Source organism: Chinchilla lanigera, unplaced genomic scaffold, assembly GCF_000276665.1.
Source record: "Chinchilla lanigera isolate Chin_1 unplaced genomic scaffold, ChiLan1.0 scaffold00066, whole genome shotgun sequence".
Lineage (NCBI taxonomy): Eukaryota > Metazoa > Chordata > Mammalia > Rodentia > Chinchillidae > Chinchilla > Chinchilla lanigera.
This window is the reverse complement of record NW_004955467.1, coordinates 10,465,342-10,482,881: the sequence shown is the minus strand read 5'-3', so window position 1 is coordinate 10,482,881 and position 17,540 is coordinate 10,465,342. Positions and strand designations below refer to the sequence as shown.

The window sequence follows — 17,540 nt, the reverse complement described above, 5'->3', positions numbered from 1 at the left end:
AAAAAAAAAAAAAGAGAGAGAGAGAGATGTTGTAGAAAGAAAATCCAAGACCATTAAGCAAACCAAGAAAAGGCTGTCACATCTGGGCCCAGCAGCAAGGACTACCACTAGTGGGGTCCAGATTATGAGAGATGAAATGCTTTGGCAAGGTCATGCCCCCACTTAGATGAAATGGCTCATCCCTTTGGCCAGAGATCTGGTAGAGGTGAAACTGCAACAATCCTGCTACTTCCTGAAACACCAGGACCTGGGACCAAAATGAATGCACAATTCTTGGGCACAGTCACTCTGAGCAGCTCAAAGTACAGATAGCTGCTCAGGAACCCTTTCTGCCATGCTAAGTAGGCTGGCCTCCACTGTTTATACCCCAACCTTACCTAATCAGCCCCTCTGGATTCTAAGCCCTTCACTTACAATCTTGTACCTTGTCTGTCAGTTTCCTCCTTCATGGCATCCTCTCAGAGGAATGAAGACACCTACCAAGAGAAGGGAAAATAACCATGCTTCCTACTGTTTCATTAACCTTGCCATCTTCTGAGGGAACTTGACAGCATGGCTGGAAGATTTTGAAGCTAATAAAAGCTTACTAAATCATTCCAAGACTAAATAGTGGACAGAAGAATAAAGTATATCTTCTAGGTCATGACTTTCTAAGGCTTTAGGGGATAATGTTCAATGCATCAACTTTGTAATTCTTATGAGGTTACCACCTATCTCCCCACTTTTCATGAAGATCAACACTTTAGGCTAGATGGCAGGTACAGACCCCTAATGTCGTATGATCCAGGGGGAGGAGGAAGAAAGGGAAGAGGAACAGAGAATTAAGGCTGAAACAGCTTTTATGATTTAACTCAGTACACTGAAATGTCTCCATGAATAGTTCATAAAAGTGCCTCATCCTTTTAAAACAACTGTTAAAATAAAAATCCGTGGAACAGAGGAGGTTCTGTCCACTCATTTATCTGAGAACTTGGGGTGCAGATTATGAACAAATAAATGTCTGACATCAGCCTTTCCCCAAAAGGCTTTCCTGTTTTGTAGATCATTCCATACAGTGAACACTCTGATGTCGGAGGAGATGAGAGCTCCGACTAAAGGTCTTCTGACACTCTTGGCATTCATAAGGCTTCTCTCCAGTGTGAATTCTCTGATGTATAATCAGTTGGGAATGCTGGCTGAATGTTCTGTCACACTCATTACATTCGTAAGGTTTCTCTCCAATATGAATTTTCTGGTGAAGCAGCAGCTCGGAGTTATCCCAAAAGGTTCTTGCACACTCATTACATTGATGAGGTTTCTCTCCAGTATGGATTCTCTGGTGGACAATGAGATGAGAAGTCCGCCTGAAAGCCTTCCCACACTCAAAACATTCATAGGGTTTCTCTCCAGTGTGAATTCTCTCATGTCTAAGAAGTTCTGAATTCCCCCTAAAGGCCTTTCCACATTCTTTGCATACATAGGGCTTCTCACCAGTATGAATTCTAATATGTCTAATAATCTCTGAGTTCTGGCCAAAAGTTTTGCCACACTCATTACATTCATAGGGTTTATCCCCTGTGTGAATTCTTTGATGCCGGATAAGCTCAGAACTCTGACCAAAACCTTTCCCACATTCATTACACAGATAGGGTTTTTCTCCTGTATGGATTTTCTGGTGTCTAATGAGGCCTGAGCTATGTTTGAAGGCTTTGCCACACTCATTGCACTCATGATATCTTTCTTCAGTATGAATTCTCTGATGCTGAATAAGCTGTGAGCTAACCCTAAAGGTCTTCCCACATTCATTACATTCATAAGGTTTCTCTCCAGTGTGGATTCTCTGGTGTAAAATCAGGGCTGAATTCTGACTGAAAGCTTTACCACATTCTTCACATTTATAGGGTCTCTCTCCTGTATGAATTCTATGATGGTGGATAAGATGGGAACTCTGGATGAAAGCCTTTCCACATTCATTACAAGCAAAGGGCTTCTCTCCAGCATGAATTCTTAGATGCCTTCGAAGGCTTGAGTTAGTTCCAAATGTCTTTCCACATTCTTTGCATTCAAAGGGCTTTTCGCCACTGTGAACTCTCATATGCTGGATGAGATGTGAGTTCTGATTAAAGGCTTTCCCACATTCTTTACATGTATGAGGCTTTTCTCCCACAGATGTCCTTTGTGTTTTGTTAGGTTCTAAATTCTCTATGAAGTTTTGGCCAGAGATAGCAAAGGTACTAACCCTCTGTGCAATAGCATCTCCCTGATATGTCATCAGATTTGGGCTGGGACTGCAACCTCTCTCACTCTCACTATTCTCCTGGTCTTTCTCACTTGAAGGTGACTTCTTAAAGATAATCAACCCTGATGTAAAGTCCTTCTCCTGATGAGACTGCTTCATAATCTCTTCTGAGGACTCTTTCAAATGTCTCTCTAACATGTCTTCTTCACATGCCACTCCAAACTCACGACCTTGGTAAATCACTCTTGGAAATTTTTCTAATGTTGGACCATATGGCTGAGATTCTTCAGAAATTTCTTCCTTGGGAATCACCTTCTTGTTCTCAGTCCCCATCTCACAATCTGAAATGAAATAGAGGAAATATATGAACTAGCTGTATTCTAGTACACAAAGCTAATGCAAGCAGAGTACAGAGTTTTGGTATAGTACTAGTAACACTCAAAAACAACCTTGCCATCTGGTGCAGTAACAAGATGCTGCTGTGAAGATAGAGATTTATGATTATGATGGACAATCTAAAGAGCATATACAGACTAAAAAAGAGAGAAATGATTGGAGGAAAAAATTTGAGGGCAGGAATAGAAAAAATTTGAGGGCAGGAATGGAAAATAGAAAATAGAAAATAGAAAAAAATTGAGGGCAGGAATAGAAAATTAAAGAGTTGCTGATACAAGTCCCATAAAACAGTGAGTAGAGTCAAAGCTAAAGTCGGTTGGTTGGTTGGTTTTTGTCTTTTCAAGACAGGGTTTCACTATGCAGTTCAGGCTGGCCTTTAATTCACTTTATACCCCAGGCAGACCTCAAACTCACAGCAATCCTCCTGCTCCAGCCTCCTGAGTGCTGGGATTACAGGCATGTGCCACCACATCCAACTGGAAGCAAAGGTTGGTAAAGAAAACATTCAAGGAAAATGATAACCGAAAGGGATGAGTTAATAGAAATCATATTTGGATTTATAGACAAAATAACCACAAAATAAGTGGCAAAAAGAACTATTCTTAGTCTAATTATATGGTTCTCACCAGCTCTATAGACCAGAATGTAGTATGAGTATGGGTGTCCCCCAATTAAAATGTTAATGTGACTTAGCACAGAAGTAAATACACTTAGCTCCCTTTACTTGGATGAAGTAAGGGTCTAGTTTTAATTTTTCCAGATGACTAGTGAATTTTCTCAATACCATTACTAAATAATTTTTTTGCTGACTGATTTAACATGCTATCTCTACCATAGTTAAATATATATATTATATTTCTGGATTCCATTCAGTTTGCTTATCTAGTTCTTCTCTAATACTAAACTATTCAACCTGCTGAAGCTTTATTAAAAATTGAATATATATTAGAGAAAGGTATCTGTCATTAGTGTTCTTTTTATATATTTGTTTATTTTCATATTTTCCCAAATAAATTTTAGTGTAGTTTTGTAAAATTTCCAAATTTAGTCTGATTTTGTTTTTATGTCCATCCAGTCTCTGGCTTTTCATTTAGCCAGTATTTCTTATATTTTCTAACTGGTTATTTTTATATACAACAGTACTGTTGATCCTTACATATTAATTTTGAAATCAGCCCTTTTATAGAATTTTCTTAATAATTTTATAGTTTGTTTTGTTTTGCCATACTGGTGATTGAACTCAAGGCCTTTACACTGAGCTACATCCCCAACCTGTTTGTTTGTTTGTTTGTTTGTTTGTTTGACAGAATCTCACTAAGTTGATAAATTGTCCAGGCTAAGCTGGAACTTGTGATCCTCCTGTTGCAGTCTCTAAGAGTGATGGGATTACACTTGTGCTATCATACCCAGCTTTTTTATAGCTCTGAAAGGTAAACTTTTCAAACTTTCTAAAGAGCTATGAGAGATATTTTAGTTGCCAACCTTAATATCTATGTTTCCCCATCTCTTTACAACAGAATAATAATTTATTTAGAGTGGCAATGAACCTAGCTCATGAAATACATTTGTCACCTTTCTTTGAGTTAGTTTTGGTCATATAGCCAAATTCTGGATAATGGATGGTGAGATGGAAATGAAAGCACATAGGAAATCTCCTTAATGTTGAAGATAAATATTTCTTTACTTTCTTCCTCCCTGCTATTCCTGGATCATAAGTACACCAGCATGCCAAAAGATCTGGCATCAGAGACGGATGGAACCAAGGGTCCCTGGTGACTCTAGAGTTCCCATATCAGTCCTGGAATCTCCCCCTCTGGGATTCTTTTATCAAGAAAAAAGAAGAAAGAGAGAAAAAAGGAAGGAAGGAAGGAAGGAAGGAAGGAAGGAAGGAAGGAAGGAAGGAAGGAAGGAAGGAAGGAAGAAGGGGGAGGGAGCTTTTGTTTAAGCCATTGTAAGTTTTTAAAAATTATTAATATATGAAGCCAAACCTATTCCTAAATAATACCATTGTCCTGGGAATTTAGCTAACCCTGTTACAGAAGCTGAGTCCCAATTGTCACAATGTGTGGCCATGGCAGCATAGAGAATGAAAGCTTATTTGGAGACAAGACTTAGTTCAGTCACCATGAGGGCCAGAGAGACTATTCAACCGAAAGCACCCAGAACTGGGGAGACTGCTAGGAGTAACACCAAAGCCAAGAATTTTCAGGCTTTTATTTAAAATATCAGTGTAAGAGAGAAAAGTAGTTTGGGTGAGGAACTGTCTCAAGGATAGGTAGTTTTCCTGGGGAAAAGGGAGGGACAACAGCAAAACACAACCTGCCTCACTAATCTAAACTTCTTATTGCTTAACCTTTCTCTTCTCACAGAGCCTATGTACTTTTGCCCCATAGTTTAACCATTCATCCCTCAGTCAAGCCCCTCACACCCACAGAGGGGGAATAGGCCTGACTTTTGCTCAGGTACTAAGCAACCTAGGCTAATATTAAAGTGACCCTTTGTACTGGGCAGTATCTTTGTGTATCATAACAAATTTGAGGCATATAATCCTATTAAAAGTGTCAACTATGGAAGATAATACCCATGGAGTGGAAGTGAGTAGGAAGGTATGAATTTCATCCTTTAGACAACAGTCTCTGGTCAGATTAGCATGTCAGGTAGATGCACACTAGTGGACCCTTAGTAGCTGAACTAGGGAAATCAACTAGGACGCTAATGTAGTCATCAGCATAAGAGGTGGTAAGATCTACCTAGAGGAATGGTAGTAGTAGGGATGAAAAGAAAATAATATAGAGGAATATTTAAGAGTCAAATTCTGCAAGACCGTGAGACTGAATATAAAGTAAAGGAAGAGGGAAGAGTCAAAGATGGTACCCACATCTCCCTTAATTTGAGGGATGTTAATTAGGTAAATGGTGGTACCACCAAGATTTGGAATACTGGAAGAGGAGCTAGTTTAGGAGGGAAGAGGATGGATGAGCTCTGTTTTGGACAAGACTGGTCTCAAAATAGCCATTAGGAAGAATCAATCAACCATTCAAAACATATTAATCTAAAGTTTAAAGTAGTCAGAACTTGAGATACAGACTTTAGAGTACTCAACTTGAGTATAGTATGAGAACTGTCAGACTGGGGATAGATATCTAGGAGTTAAAACTAATGGTCAAGACTATTCCAGTTATGTTCCATTGTACCCCTTTCCACCTTTCTCCATCCTGCTTTCTTCCCCAAAAGGCTTACTTATATGGCACACCTCATCAACTGGCCTTCTGGCTTCCAGCTGTGTTCCATCAGTGAGAAGCCCCATCAGGAGACTGGAAGTAGGGAAGAGAGGGCAATCAGGGTATTTATCTGCCTGGTTCCTTTCAGTGAGGTTGCCTTGGGCTACTGGTAACCCGCAACTTAAAGTCTTTACTCTTATAAGTGGTCTACCCTACCCAATTATTGCACTATCTGTATTCTGGTAACCTCTACTACCTCTTGTCTCTTCAGCCAGGGTCGGTGACCACTCACTTTCTGCCAGCTCCAGGATCCTCAATGTTCTGCCCACACTTCTGTCAAATTATCCAAATTTGAGTGGATTATCATTTTCTGCTCATACTCTGATAATAACGGCATGAGTAGAGAAAGAAATCTTCCAAGAAGAGAAAATAGTTAGCAAAGTAGGAGAACCAGAATACAGGAGAAGGACACAGAAGTCACCAATATAGTGGCAGAGGGGATTAAAAATACCAAACGCAGCTGAGACACACAGTAGAAAGTGTTTACTGGAACAATTAGAAGGCTATAGATGAAGTAGAAGACAGGCAGTAGAGAATGAATAATGAATTTACTGTTTCTTTTTTTTTTAATTTCTTACATTACTTTTTTTATTTCTTAGAAATAAAACAAAACGGACAGTAATGTAAGGCACTAAAAAGTCAAGGATTACCTCTGCTGGGAGATACTTGAACATGTTTATATTAGGTGTATGGCTTATATCTAGATGTCCCCCCAAGGCCTCATGTGCTTACAGGTAGAGCTTTTAGGAGGTGATTAGATCATGGAGCCATAATATTCATTGGGGGATTGGTCCACTGATGAGCTTACAGCTAAATGTAATGCTGGGAGGTGAAGCCTGGTAGGAAGACATGGGTTATGTGGGGTGTAACCTGGAAGGGTCTGTCTCCCTCCTTCATCCCTTGATCTCTTTCTGCTTCCTGCCTGCCATACCATGAGCAATTCTCTGCCATGCCACCCTGCCTTGGAGCCAGCCAACTATGGACTGAAATCTCTACAAACTGCAAGTCAAAATAAACCACTCATCCTTTAAATGGAGGATGTCAGATATTGTGTCTCAGCTACAAGAAGGCAAGGCAGAGGTACAGCACCAATAAAGAGAGAGGTTAAGAGGAAAATGAGATTACTGAAGAAATGAAGACCCTGAAAGGTGAGACTGGGGTCAAGCGATGGGGAAAGTGAAAGTGGAGGTTTTTTGGGTGACTTTATCCTGCTCTTTTTGTCTCCCTAGCCTCCCATCATCTATAGGATATTGGTTACTATCATTATCCTACTCTGGGGCCTCTTTAAACAACTGTATTTGTACAATTCTCAGGGTCCTCTATAGGGAATTTCACTATCTTCTTCTCTGGTACCATATGATTTGGGGAGTATTAGTTTAAATAAATTTCTCTCAGACATGCAGGCAAGAAAAAGTTCCACAGGCTGGTACTTCAGTTTCTAAGTATTTCCAACCCCTCTCTGGGCTTCCCTTTTCATCCTCGTATCTCCTATATGTCTGTAATCTGAGCTACTCAAGAGGCTGAGGCAAAAGAATTAAGAGGTCATGGTCAGCCTGGGTAATGCAGTAAGATCTTGTCTCAAAATAAAATAAAAACTATTCAGTGGTATAGCACTTGTTTAGCAGCTTGCACAAGGCCCTAGGTTCAATCCCAGTACCCACCAAAAAAAGAAAATTTTTTTAAGAAAATCTTTTAGAATACAGTCTGACCTTCCACACACCATTTCTTTTTACTATGAATTCTGCCAGTGACACAATAATGGTGTCATTTGTTAAATACTGCTTTGAGTGTGTCCTCTCATATACAAATCAAAGTCAACCTCCATTTGATTGATTTTCTGAGAGGCAAAGCTAAACATTAGACCTCATCTTTACATGGAAAAACTCTCTCATAACCTAAATTCATATTCCCAAACACAATTTCCTATATTTCTATTACTTCTTTACTTTTCTAAGTCTAAATGAGCTGTTTTTGAAGACAGAGGTATCCCATGAGGAGTGGAGGTTGATCACTCTTGGTTCTGTTTGTGGGATGGCATGCAGACCTCTACTGGTTCCATAGTTTAGAACAGGATCCTCAACTATGAAGACCTGAATTGTTTTTTAAGTGCACCCTACCAGACTGGTAGGTCTGAATGAGAAAAACTCATTCACAAAGTACTGATGTATATACCAGATGCCTCTTGACACTGAGGAATAATACTTCAAAACCATCACACTACCTAGATGAAAATCTACATGGAAATCCATGAAAAAACACAAAGACTGAAAACTGTTTAGTAGGCCTGAAATCAAAATAGGAAGATCTGGTTAAATGAAAACTTCTTAAATAACAATTCTTGGCCTGAAACTAGATTAGCTGCCTAGAATAAACTGGGAGATTTGTTTAAAAATACTGACTTCTAGGTGAGTGGTGCACACTGGAGGCCAGCCTAGGCAACTCAGTAAGACCCTGTCTCAAAATAAAAAATATATATACCAAGAAATCATCTAGACTACTGATCACTTATTTTAATCTGTCCCTGGGAGTGAGATGCTGAGCACACTTTTTCCTTTTAAGAGTACCTTTTTACTTATTCTATTATAAAATGTTTCTGAGTGGAGGAAATTAAAATTTGCTGTAAGTATGTGAAAGGTGATGGATACGTTAATTGCTCATCATAATTATTTTACAGTGTATATTTAACTCAGAACACAATGTTGCATACTTATATGATTTTATCTATTATACTCAAAAAAAAAAAAAAGAGCTACGGATGTAGCTCAATGTGAGACTATGGGTTCAATCCCTGACATACCAGAAAACAAACAAAAAACCTTGATTTTCAGGTCATACCTTAGACCTCTCAATCAAAATCTCTAGGGAGAGGGCCAGGGACACAGCTCAGTGGCACAGCGTCTGCCTAGCAAACATGAGGTCATGAGTTCGATCTCCAATACCACCAAAAAAAAAAAAAAAAAATAAATCACTACTCATTAAGGAATTACATGCAATTAGATACAGGAGTGTTACAGAGCAGCCAGGTACGGTAATTGTGAGATAAGAAAGGAAAAAAAAAAAAAAAACCTCTAGGGAGACACCAAGGAATCTGTATTTTTAATAACTGCCCCTGAGTGGTTCTCATGGACAGCCAGGTTTGGAAGCTACTATTAATTTTGATGCCTGGAGTTACCCTTCTCTGAATCTGGTGCATCCGTCTCTACTCAAGGTCTGGTCTCTATAAGCAGCAGAATTACAATTCTTATTCTGACTTCTTTTTCTTTATTTCTTCTTGATTGCCCCTCCCCTCTCCTAAATTCCTAGTAGCAAACAGGACAAGTATAAGTGACTGGATATTTTTCCCTGGTTTAAAAAAAATCACATTTCTAGAAAAAAGAAATTTGAAAAACCACATTTCTCTTACGTTTATCAGATTGACAGTAACTGTGACTGTACCTGATGTTACACAAATTGTCTTAATCGATTTATAACAATCTCTTGTAATAGCAACATCTTGATCCTTTGAACTTATGTGTAAAAAATAACTGTGACTTGTAATAAAATATTATTAAACCATCCATCAGCTAATATCTTGAGTAGTTCTTTTTAAATTTTTGTTGGAAGCATGGATTGGAACTTGTTATAAAAAGTCCAAAATTCATTCACTCCCTTAACAGACCTTTGTGTGCCACTCCAAAAGTTTTCTGAGGGAGTAGATAGGAGGTATGTCTTCCTCTTATTAAGGAAGAAAAGAAAAGAAAAAGTGAGAAAGAGAAACCTAGAGGCCATAACCTCATACTCAAGCAGATCAGTCATAGGAAAGGAACACACACTGGAACACACTGAAGTGAAAGATCTAGAAACTGATATCTGGGCCAGGGATATAGCTCAGTGGCACAAGTGCCTGCCTGGCAAGCACAAGGCCCTGAGTTTGATTCCTGGTACCAAAAAAAAAAAAAAAAGAAATAGAAACTGATATCCATTCAACAACCTATGTACCCACAGATAGAAAGCATTCAAGTACTTACTGCAGAAGATGGGCAAGCAAAGCCTCAGAGCCTAGGACATATAAGAGGAGTAGAAAAAATAAAGAAATGTTTTGACTTCAATATAATGTGCAATGTTGGGACAGATACAAAAGGAAAGGAGGTAAGTGAAGACGCATTAAGTTTGCTGTGCAACAGGATGATGAGCACTTACAATGGGATATGCGCTAAGCAATTTGCAGACATTTTGTTTAATCTTGCAACCTCCTGATGAGACTCAGCATACTCTCCTGAATATCTCCAGTGGTGCTTTTGGCATCCTTCAGGGAGGGTGGAATCTAGGGAGACGTGTGGAAGACAGAGAGTGAGGTACTTGGGGATGTTAGCCAGGACACATGTGAGATAACTGAGACAGAGGAGCAAGTAAAGAGATAGACAGAGGAGTGGCATGCTGAGAGGAGTGGCATGCTGAGAGGAGTGGTTACTGAGAGGATGAAGAATATGAGAAGCACATGGAACCATGGTTATATATCTTGGAAACTGGGACAAGGTTTTATTTTGAAATGTCAAAATTTATAATCCACCAAAAAATACCATCCTTTGCAATTATTAAAATTTATGATCAGAAACAGAAGCTGGGCATGGTGGGGCATGCCTATAATCCCAGCATTCAGGAGGCTGAGGCCGGATAATTACTGAGTTTGAAGCCAGGCTGAGCTACACAGCAAGTTTGAGGCCAGCTAAACTACACAGTGAGATCCTACCCCAAAAAAAAGAAAAAAAGAGAGAAAGAAAGAAATGAAAACATAAAATATACAGGAGACCCAAATCTTTTCAAAATTATTTTGTGGGATCCTGGCAAAAAGATGATCCCAGTAGCTTTATTCTCTTTGAGAGAACTTACCTCATTCAGAACTTCTAGGAGTGAACCTCAGTTGGGTTAATCCAATCAAATCAGTATCATCCCCCTTGCAAGGACTGGTTCAGCAGGGTTTCAGGAATTCCTGGTTTATTTGAGTCAACAATTATCATTTTAGGTACTGTGGATCAACCCAGAGGCACTCTACCACTGTGCTACAATCTAGCTTTTTTTTTAACTTTGAAATAAGGTCTCTCAAAGTTGCCAAGGCTGGCCTCAAACTTGTAATCCTCCTGCCTCACTCTCCTGTTGCTGGGATTACAGGTGCACCAATACAACCAGATCAATATTTTAAGGAAGTCTGCTGGGAGTTTCTAGGAATAATTGGCTGCCATTTTGCAAACCACAAGAAGAGACTATATACTGTTGGCTAGGGATGCTGCTACTATCACCAGCCTGGGGATAAAGTTAGGTGGAGCTTAAAAAAAAGTTAAGGGGAAATGTAGCCAAGGCCACTGGATTGTCAGTCCTGAAATTGCTATACCTCTTGACTTCCAATCTATGATAATTTTTTGTTTTGTTCCTTCTTTTTAAAACTGGGTATCAGCTGGGTGTGGTGGCACATGCCTGTAATCTCAGCACTCAGGAGGCTGAGGCAGGAGGACTGCTTCATGTTCGAGGCCAGCCTGAACTACATAGCAAGACTCTGTCTTAAAAGAAAAAAAAAACAACACAAGGCCTCACTATGTAGTTCAAGCTGGGTTTTAACTATGTAGCCCAAGATGGCCTCTAATTCAAAGCAATTCTCCTACCTCAGCCTTCCAAGTGAGATTACTGGTGTGCACCATCCTGCACAGCTGAGAATTTATATACTTGCAATTTTAAGCTAGGCTAAGTTAGATTTTGTTACTCATAAACAATAATATTAACTGATACAAATGTTCTCCCTTCTGAAAGGCAAAGTCACTAAATACTAAACATCCAGTACAAGTACCACCTCCTCCCAAAATCTTCAGTAACATCCACAGGAAGGAGGTTCTCTCTTCATCTTCTGAATCAGGATTGCACTAGCCATTTTCTCACCTCTTTCTTTGTACTATGCTTTTCATGTCATTTCCTGTTTATTGCTCCCCAAAGCCTCCAGAACAAAAACTTCTTACATGGTTCCTAATACCCTTGATCAGGTCTGTTTCCCTTCCCCATCTCCTTTTCCACGTACTTCTAAAACAGCTGAAAGCTGCAGTCATGGTCAATGTCCCCTCAGTGTTCAAACACTTCCTATCTTTTAAAGTTGCTCTGCATTTGAGAATAAATTATTCCCAAGTCCTGGTATTATTGCTCACCCTATGTACTTAAGACTCAGTGGCAGCAGGTACAGTCCCCTCTATTTTTTTTTTTTTTCTTTTTGAGAGAGGGTCTCGCTATGCAGTTCAGGCTGGCCTTGAGCTCACTTTGTAGCCTAGGCTGGCCTCGAACTCCCAACGATCCTCCTACCTCAGCCTCCTGAGTGCTGAGGTTACAGGCGTGTGCCACCACACCACACCTGGCTAGTCCGCTCTATTTTATTCCTGACTCCCAGTCACTAAGACAGATACCTCTTCATATTATGGCAATCATCCCAGTGTGTTCTTATTTTCGTGTCTATTTTCTTCTCTAGAGCATAAGTAAAAATAACCTTCTACTCATCTTGGTTTTCCCAGTACTTAGCACATTCCAGATACCTGGTAAATGTTTGTTCAGTGAATTTGTATAAGAATCTTATCTGCTCTTGAGGGATAAAGGCAGATTTCTTTCACCTTTGTACCTAAAGTGCCTAGGACAGTAGCTGCCACATAACTATTTGTAAAGTATGTCCCTTCGGCCAATCTGCATAATTGAAGGCACTATGGTCCTTCTCTGTCCTGCCTCTGGTACCGTTTCCTTTCCATAGCTAACCCTTATAAGCCACTATTCTGTGTGTCAGCACAGGGTACAACCGGGCACGGGGCCTTAACTTGTGCCCACCATCTCGTCCCAGCGGTCTACTTGAGCACGGACTGTCTGAGGAATGCACAGCTCCCCTGGGTCCCCACGTCGGACCCTGCTTCTCCCGTTCCTGCGGCTGACAGGTACTGAACCAGAACGGAGACAACCCCTGGCAGTGTCCAGGCTCCCCCCACCTTCTCGGTGTGCACGTGGGGAAACGGAGGCCCGGGAGTAGCCATAAAGTCCAAGGTCACACAGCAAGAGCGCGTCAGGACCGGGCCTACACCTAGGGCTCCCACTCCTCTCGCAAGCTGGGGAGCGGCGAGCCCAGTGCCGTCCTCCTCCCAGCCATGACAGAACGAGATCTCACCGCTGGCCGCGACGGCCCCACGCTCGCTCAGCTCGGGCGCCGGCGCTGCTCCGCCGCTCTCACAGAACCCCAGCTGTTGTCTGGGTGTCACGGGCGACGAGCATCGGCCACTTCCGGTACCCGGGCGGCATTCCAGCCAATCAGCGCGAGCCGCACTCGCAGGGCGAACAGGTGGCCAGCTGGCCGAGCCTCCCGGTCTCTTCCCGCTTTGCTTCCCGCGCGTTCTCTGCCTAACCCAAGCCTCATTTTGCCACCGCCTCCCAGGCGACTTCCTACAGTACCTCTGTGCACCAGGCGACGCCCGCTTCTGCCCCAGGATCACTGACGAGCTGAGTCCTCCGGGTTTCCTAGAACGGCTCGGGGGATGCACTTCCGCCCTATGAGCGGCCGCTCTGCGCACTGGTGTCGCTCCCGAAGAGTTTCTGTGGGCTGGGCAAGTTGGGAATAGCTTCACCTTTCCGCGACCCGTCGACCCCTGCATCCCGCTTTTCTCTTATCCCCTTACTCGCTTTCCTGAGTTCTATGAGTCTGGTACACACCGGCCTCTAAACCATACTAGTCATCTGGAAGCGAAGGGAGTCCTGCTCTGAGGTCAGGGAAGGCTTGAGCAAGTGATGTTTGGACAGAATCTGAAAATTATGTGTGAATTGCCTAGTTTTAAGAGTCGGAGAGAGAGCGAGCTGTTCAGGCAATGGAATCATAGCTCCCATGAACAAACTTGGCCCATATTTGCCACAGACCCTTTATACTTGTTACTTCCTCTGCTCTGTATAATTGCACAACTAGCGCCTCGGCTTTCAGTTTAACTATCAGGAGGTTGAAGAAGTCTTCCACCCTGATTAATGTTGCCTCAAATTATAGCACGCCTCCCAAGTATCAAATGCACGGAAAGACTGTCATCGGTCCCGTTTGGGTAAAGTTCTCACTCCAGGACCAGCCTGGTGTGATTACCCACGCCTGGATCACCTGTTTGCCCCAGTGGTAAGGGTCAGCTTCTGTGTTTGCCTCTCCATAATTCTGTAAACACCTACTTTCAGAAAGAAATGTTGTGTTATGGATCTAGTACACAACCTAGCAGAAAGGAAAACTTTCTCTTGAGGTCATCCTTAAGATTCCAGGGTAGGGGCTGGGGATTTAGCTCAGCGGCACAGTGCCTGCCTGGCAAGCGCAAAGTCGTGAGTTTGATTCCTGGTACCGGAAGAAAGAAAAAAAAAAAAGATTCCCGGGTACCTCACTTTAACTACCCTCACACCAACATCCTTAACTCCCTTGCCCTCCTATCTGCAACTGCCTAGAAAGTTTGTTAAACCTGATTCAGTCAAAATATCTATCTTGTCCAGGCTGCAAATGAGTGGGGAAACTACATTTTGGAGAAGACCCCTGAGACAATTTTATGGTCTCTGTTTTCCAAAGGTCTTGGAGTTAGGCCCAGAAATCATTTCCTCTTTCCCTACCAACTTGTCTACCATTTTCCATGGTTGCTGTTTCAACCTTCATTCTGCTCAAACCTTTCTCTAGGCTCTGAGCCAAGAGGAATCAATTTCTATCACAATCATTGTCAGCTGTATTCATCCCAATGAAAGATATGCAGGCTATCAATGTATTCTGCCTCAGAACTAAGAGTGGAAGACATTTGGGTCTGACTTGCTGAGTACACCTGCATTAATGGGCATCTGCTTCAAGAACCTAAATCAACACTTCTCAACCATGGCTGCTGCACTTTGGATGTTATGGTTCATACATTGTGTCAACTTGGGAAGTCTAGAGGTTTGGCTAAATGACTGTTATGGTTGATACATTGTGCCAACTTGGGGAGTCTAGAGGTTTGGCTAAGTGACTCAGCAGTTCTGCCTCTTGGGGTGAAAAGGACATGCCCTAACCCTTCTGGGATGTTGTTCATTGTGTCAATTTGAGACGTTTAGAGGGTTAGCTATGTGATTCAGCAGGGAGCCAGGGTGCTTACTTTGTATTCATCCTGAGCCTGTGCAAGAGGGCATGGAGATTATGTGAGTGCTACAATCCCCCTGGGTGGGGGTAGCCTTCTTACAGCGTAAGGGATAGAAAGAGGCTGCTTGCCGCCACTCCTCCCTTTTGCTCTTGCTGCTTTTGCTATCTTCCGCCTCCATGAACTGTTGCCCTCTGCCATGTGCCACTCTGCCTTGGAGCCAGCCAAGTATGGACTGAAACCTCCAGAAACTGTGAGTTAAAGAAACCTTTCCTTCCTTAATTGTGGGTGTCAGTTATATTGTCCCAGCAATGAGAGAAAAGTAACCAAGACATTGGAGATGCAGTGGCAAGCAGAAACATCGAAACATCATCCAGGATTTGGAGGCAAGTTTATTTACATCAATAGACCTGACCTCAAAAAATGTCAGGCCCTGATCTCTGGTAATTTAGGGCTTATATGGTGTTTGTAAGTGGGAAGTACAGAAGCCAAGTATTTGGCAGTTATAGATTGATTACATCTTATGTCATTATTTCTGATTGGCCTAAGAGAAAACTACATCATATATGTTGCATACTAAGGCAAGTTCAAACTCTGGGCAAGCTTGGAGTTACAGGAAGCATACAGGTTTAAGATAGGGGCAAGCTTGGAATTTCAGGAAGCAAGAGCTTGAGTTAACATACATGTTCAGGGTACAGTCAATTAGATCAAGGAAATATGTACCAGCATTGGTGAAAGACAGGAAGACAAATCTGCTCAGCTAGTTACAGAAGTTTAACTCCAAAAAGTTAACTCTCCATTCTCTGCTTCAGAATCACGTGGGAATCTAACAATACTTAGGTCTGGTGACACCCGCATAGATTCTGTTGAGATTGATCTGAGATTAGCTCTGGGCATAGTAGTTGGCTTTTCCTTTCGTTTTATTTGTGATACTGGGAACTTCATTTCTTTTTAACTGTTCAGACAATTTCTAAACAGCCAAGTTTAAAAATCAGTAGCAGAAGTCAGTAGTTCTGGAGGTGTGGTCCCTCAACCTGGGGCACTAGTGTTGCCGAGGAACTTGTTAGAAATGTATTTGGTTTAGTTGGATTCTGTTCAGTTCAATTCAGGGTCTTGCTATATAGTTTAGGCTGGCCTTGAACTTACTATGGACCTCAAACTTACTGTGATCCTCCTGCCTCCTGAGTGCTGGAACTACAGGTATGTGCCACCACTACCCACTATTGTCACTTAGGCATGGTGGTACACACCTATAATCCCAGTACTCCGGAAAGGTGAAGGAGGATTGCAAATTCAAGCCCAACCTAGGCAATTTAGTGATTTAGTGAGACCCTGCCTCAAAATTAAAAGGGCTGAGGATGTAGCTGAGTGTGAAGAACCTGTGTTCAGGTCCGATACCGCAAAAGAAAAAATGCAAATTCTTGGCCCATGTAGGGATTGACAACTGGTGGTCAATTTATAACCCCCTGCTGAACTGAGTAAGCGTGGTGCTGGGTGTGGGAGGCCCACCTGGGACTGTTGCCAGCAGCATAAGAGGCAGAACTGGAGAAGAAGAAGTGAGGCTGTTGGGAGCTGAAAGGCTGTTGGAGCTGGTGGAAGCTGTAACGAGCTGTTGGTTCTGTTGGAGGAGCTTGTCATGCTGGCTTTCCTGATGAACTTGGCTGTTTTCATCCTCCCAGAAGCTTGGGGCCTTGTTGACACTGAGAATAGCTTCAGTTCACTTTGGGGGAGCTCTGGTCCTCACTCTGAGCATCGCTTCCTGGCTCCAGAAGGGAAAATGGTGCACAGCCCAGTCTCCTGAAGGAGCTTGCTGCATTGGCTTTCTTGATGGGAACTCAGCTGTCTTCACCACTGAAGGAGCTTGGGACCTCACTGTTGCTGAGGATGGCTGTGGTACCTTCTGGGGGAGCTCTGATTCTTACTTTGAGCATTGCTGCCTGGCTCCAGTGCAGATCCCTCAGCCTGCTAGCACAGATCCTTCATCCTGTTGGCACAGACTTCCTAGTTTCCACCACTGACCTTTGGGCCTTCCCAGTGCAGATCCGTGAAACAGACCTGCATGAGACATTGTTTTGAGCTCTAGGCCTCCAGTTGGATTCGTGGGAAGCACTGTTATGGGCTCAGGGTATTCAGCTGGACTCATGCAGGACATTGCCATGGGATCCAGGCCTTTGGCTAGACTCCTTGGTCGATAGTGTGTAGACAGACTTCCTGCACTCTCTTGCATATCATCCTTGGGTGAATATTATAAATAATCTTATAAAATATGTGTCCTGTATTATATTGTTCCCGGGCTGGGGATATAGCTCAGTGGCATATCACTGTCTTGAAAGCATGAGGTCATGAGTTCGATTTCTGGTACCACCAAAAAAAAAAAAAAGAAAGGTCGGTATGATATTGTTCCCTTGCAATATTCCCAAACCATAACAGCCCATATTCACAAATCTACTGAACTGGAAACTCTGGGTTAGAGCCCAGCAATCTGTGGGGATTTCAGGGTAGGGAAATATTTGCCTTCAGTACTAGAAAATGAATCCAGAG

The 17,540-nt window shown here is 42.2% G+C and overlaps 1 protein-coding gene across 4 annotated transcripts in view; it reads right to left on the bottom strand.

Moving 5' to 3' along the window:
• The window catches only part of Zfp3 (ZFP3 zinc finger protein), a 17,191-nt gene extending 3,814 nt beyond the window's left edge, over positions 1–13,377 (bottom strand). Inside the window, exons 1-4 of one of the 4 annotated variants that reach the window (XM_013522235.1) lie at positions 13,055–13,139; positions 10,765–10,864; positions 10,075–10,198; positions 822–2,559 (exon numbers count right to left, since the gene is read on the bottom strand). In XM_013522235.1, the coding sequence (XP_013377689.1) occupies positions 1,043–2,551 (1,509 nt within the window). In that variant the 5' untranslated portion in view covers positions 2,552–2,559; positions 10,075–10,198; positions 10,765–10,864; positions 13,055–13,139 and the 3' untranslated portion in view covers positions 822–1,042. Of the gene's footprint in view, positions 1–821; positions 2,560–10,074; positions 10,199–10,764; positions 10,865–13,054 lie in introns of those variants that run through there. The other 3 variants (XM_013522236.1, XM_013522237.1, XM_013522238.1) reach the window with 3 other exon arrangements.
• Positions 13,378–17,540: the final 4,163 nt, after the last annotated feature.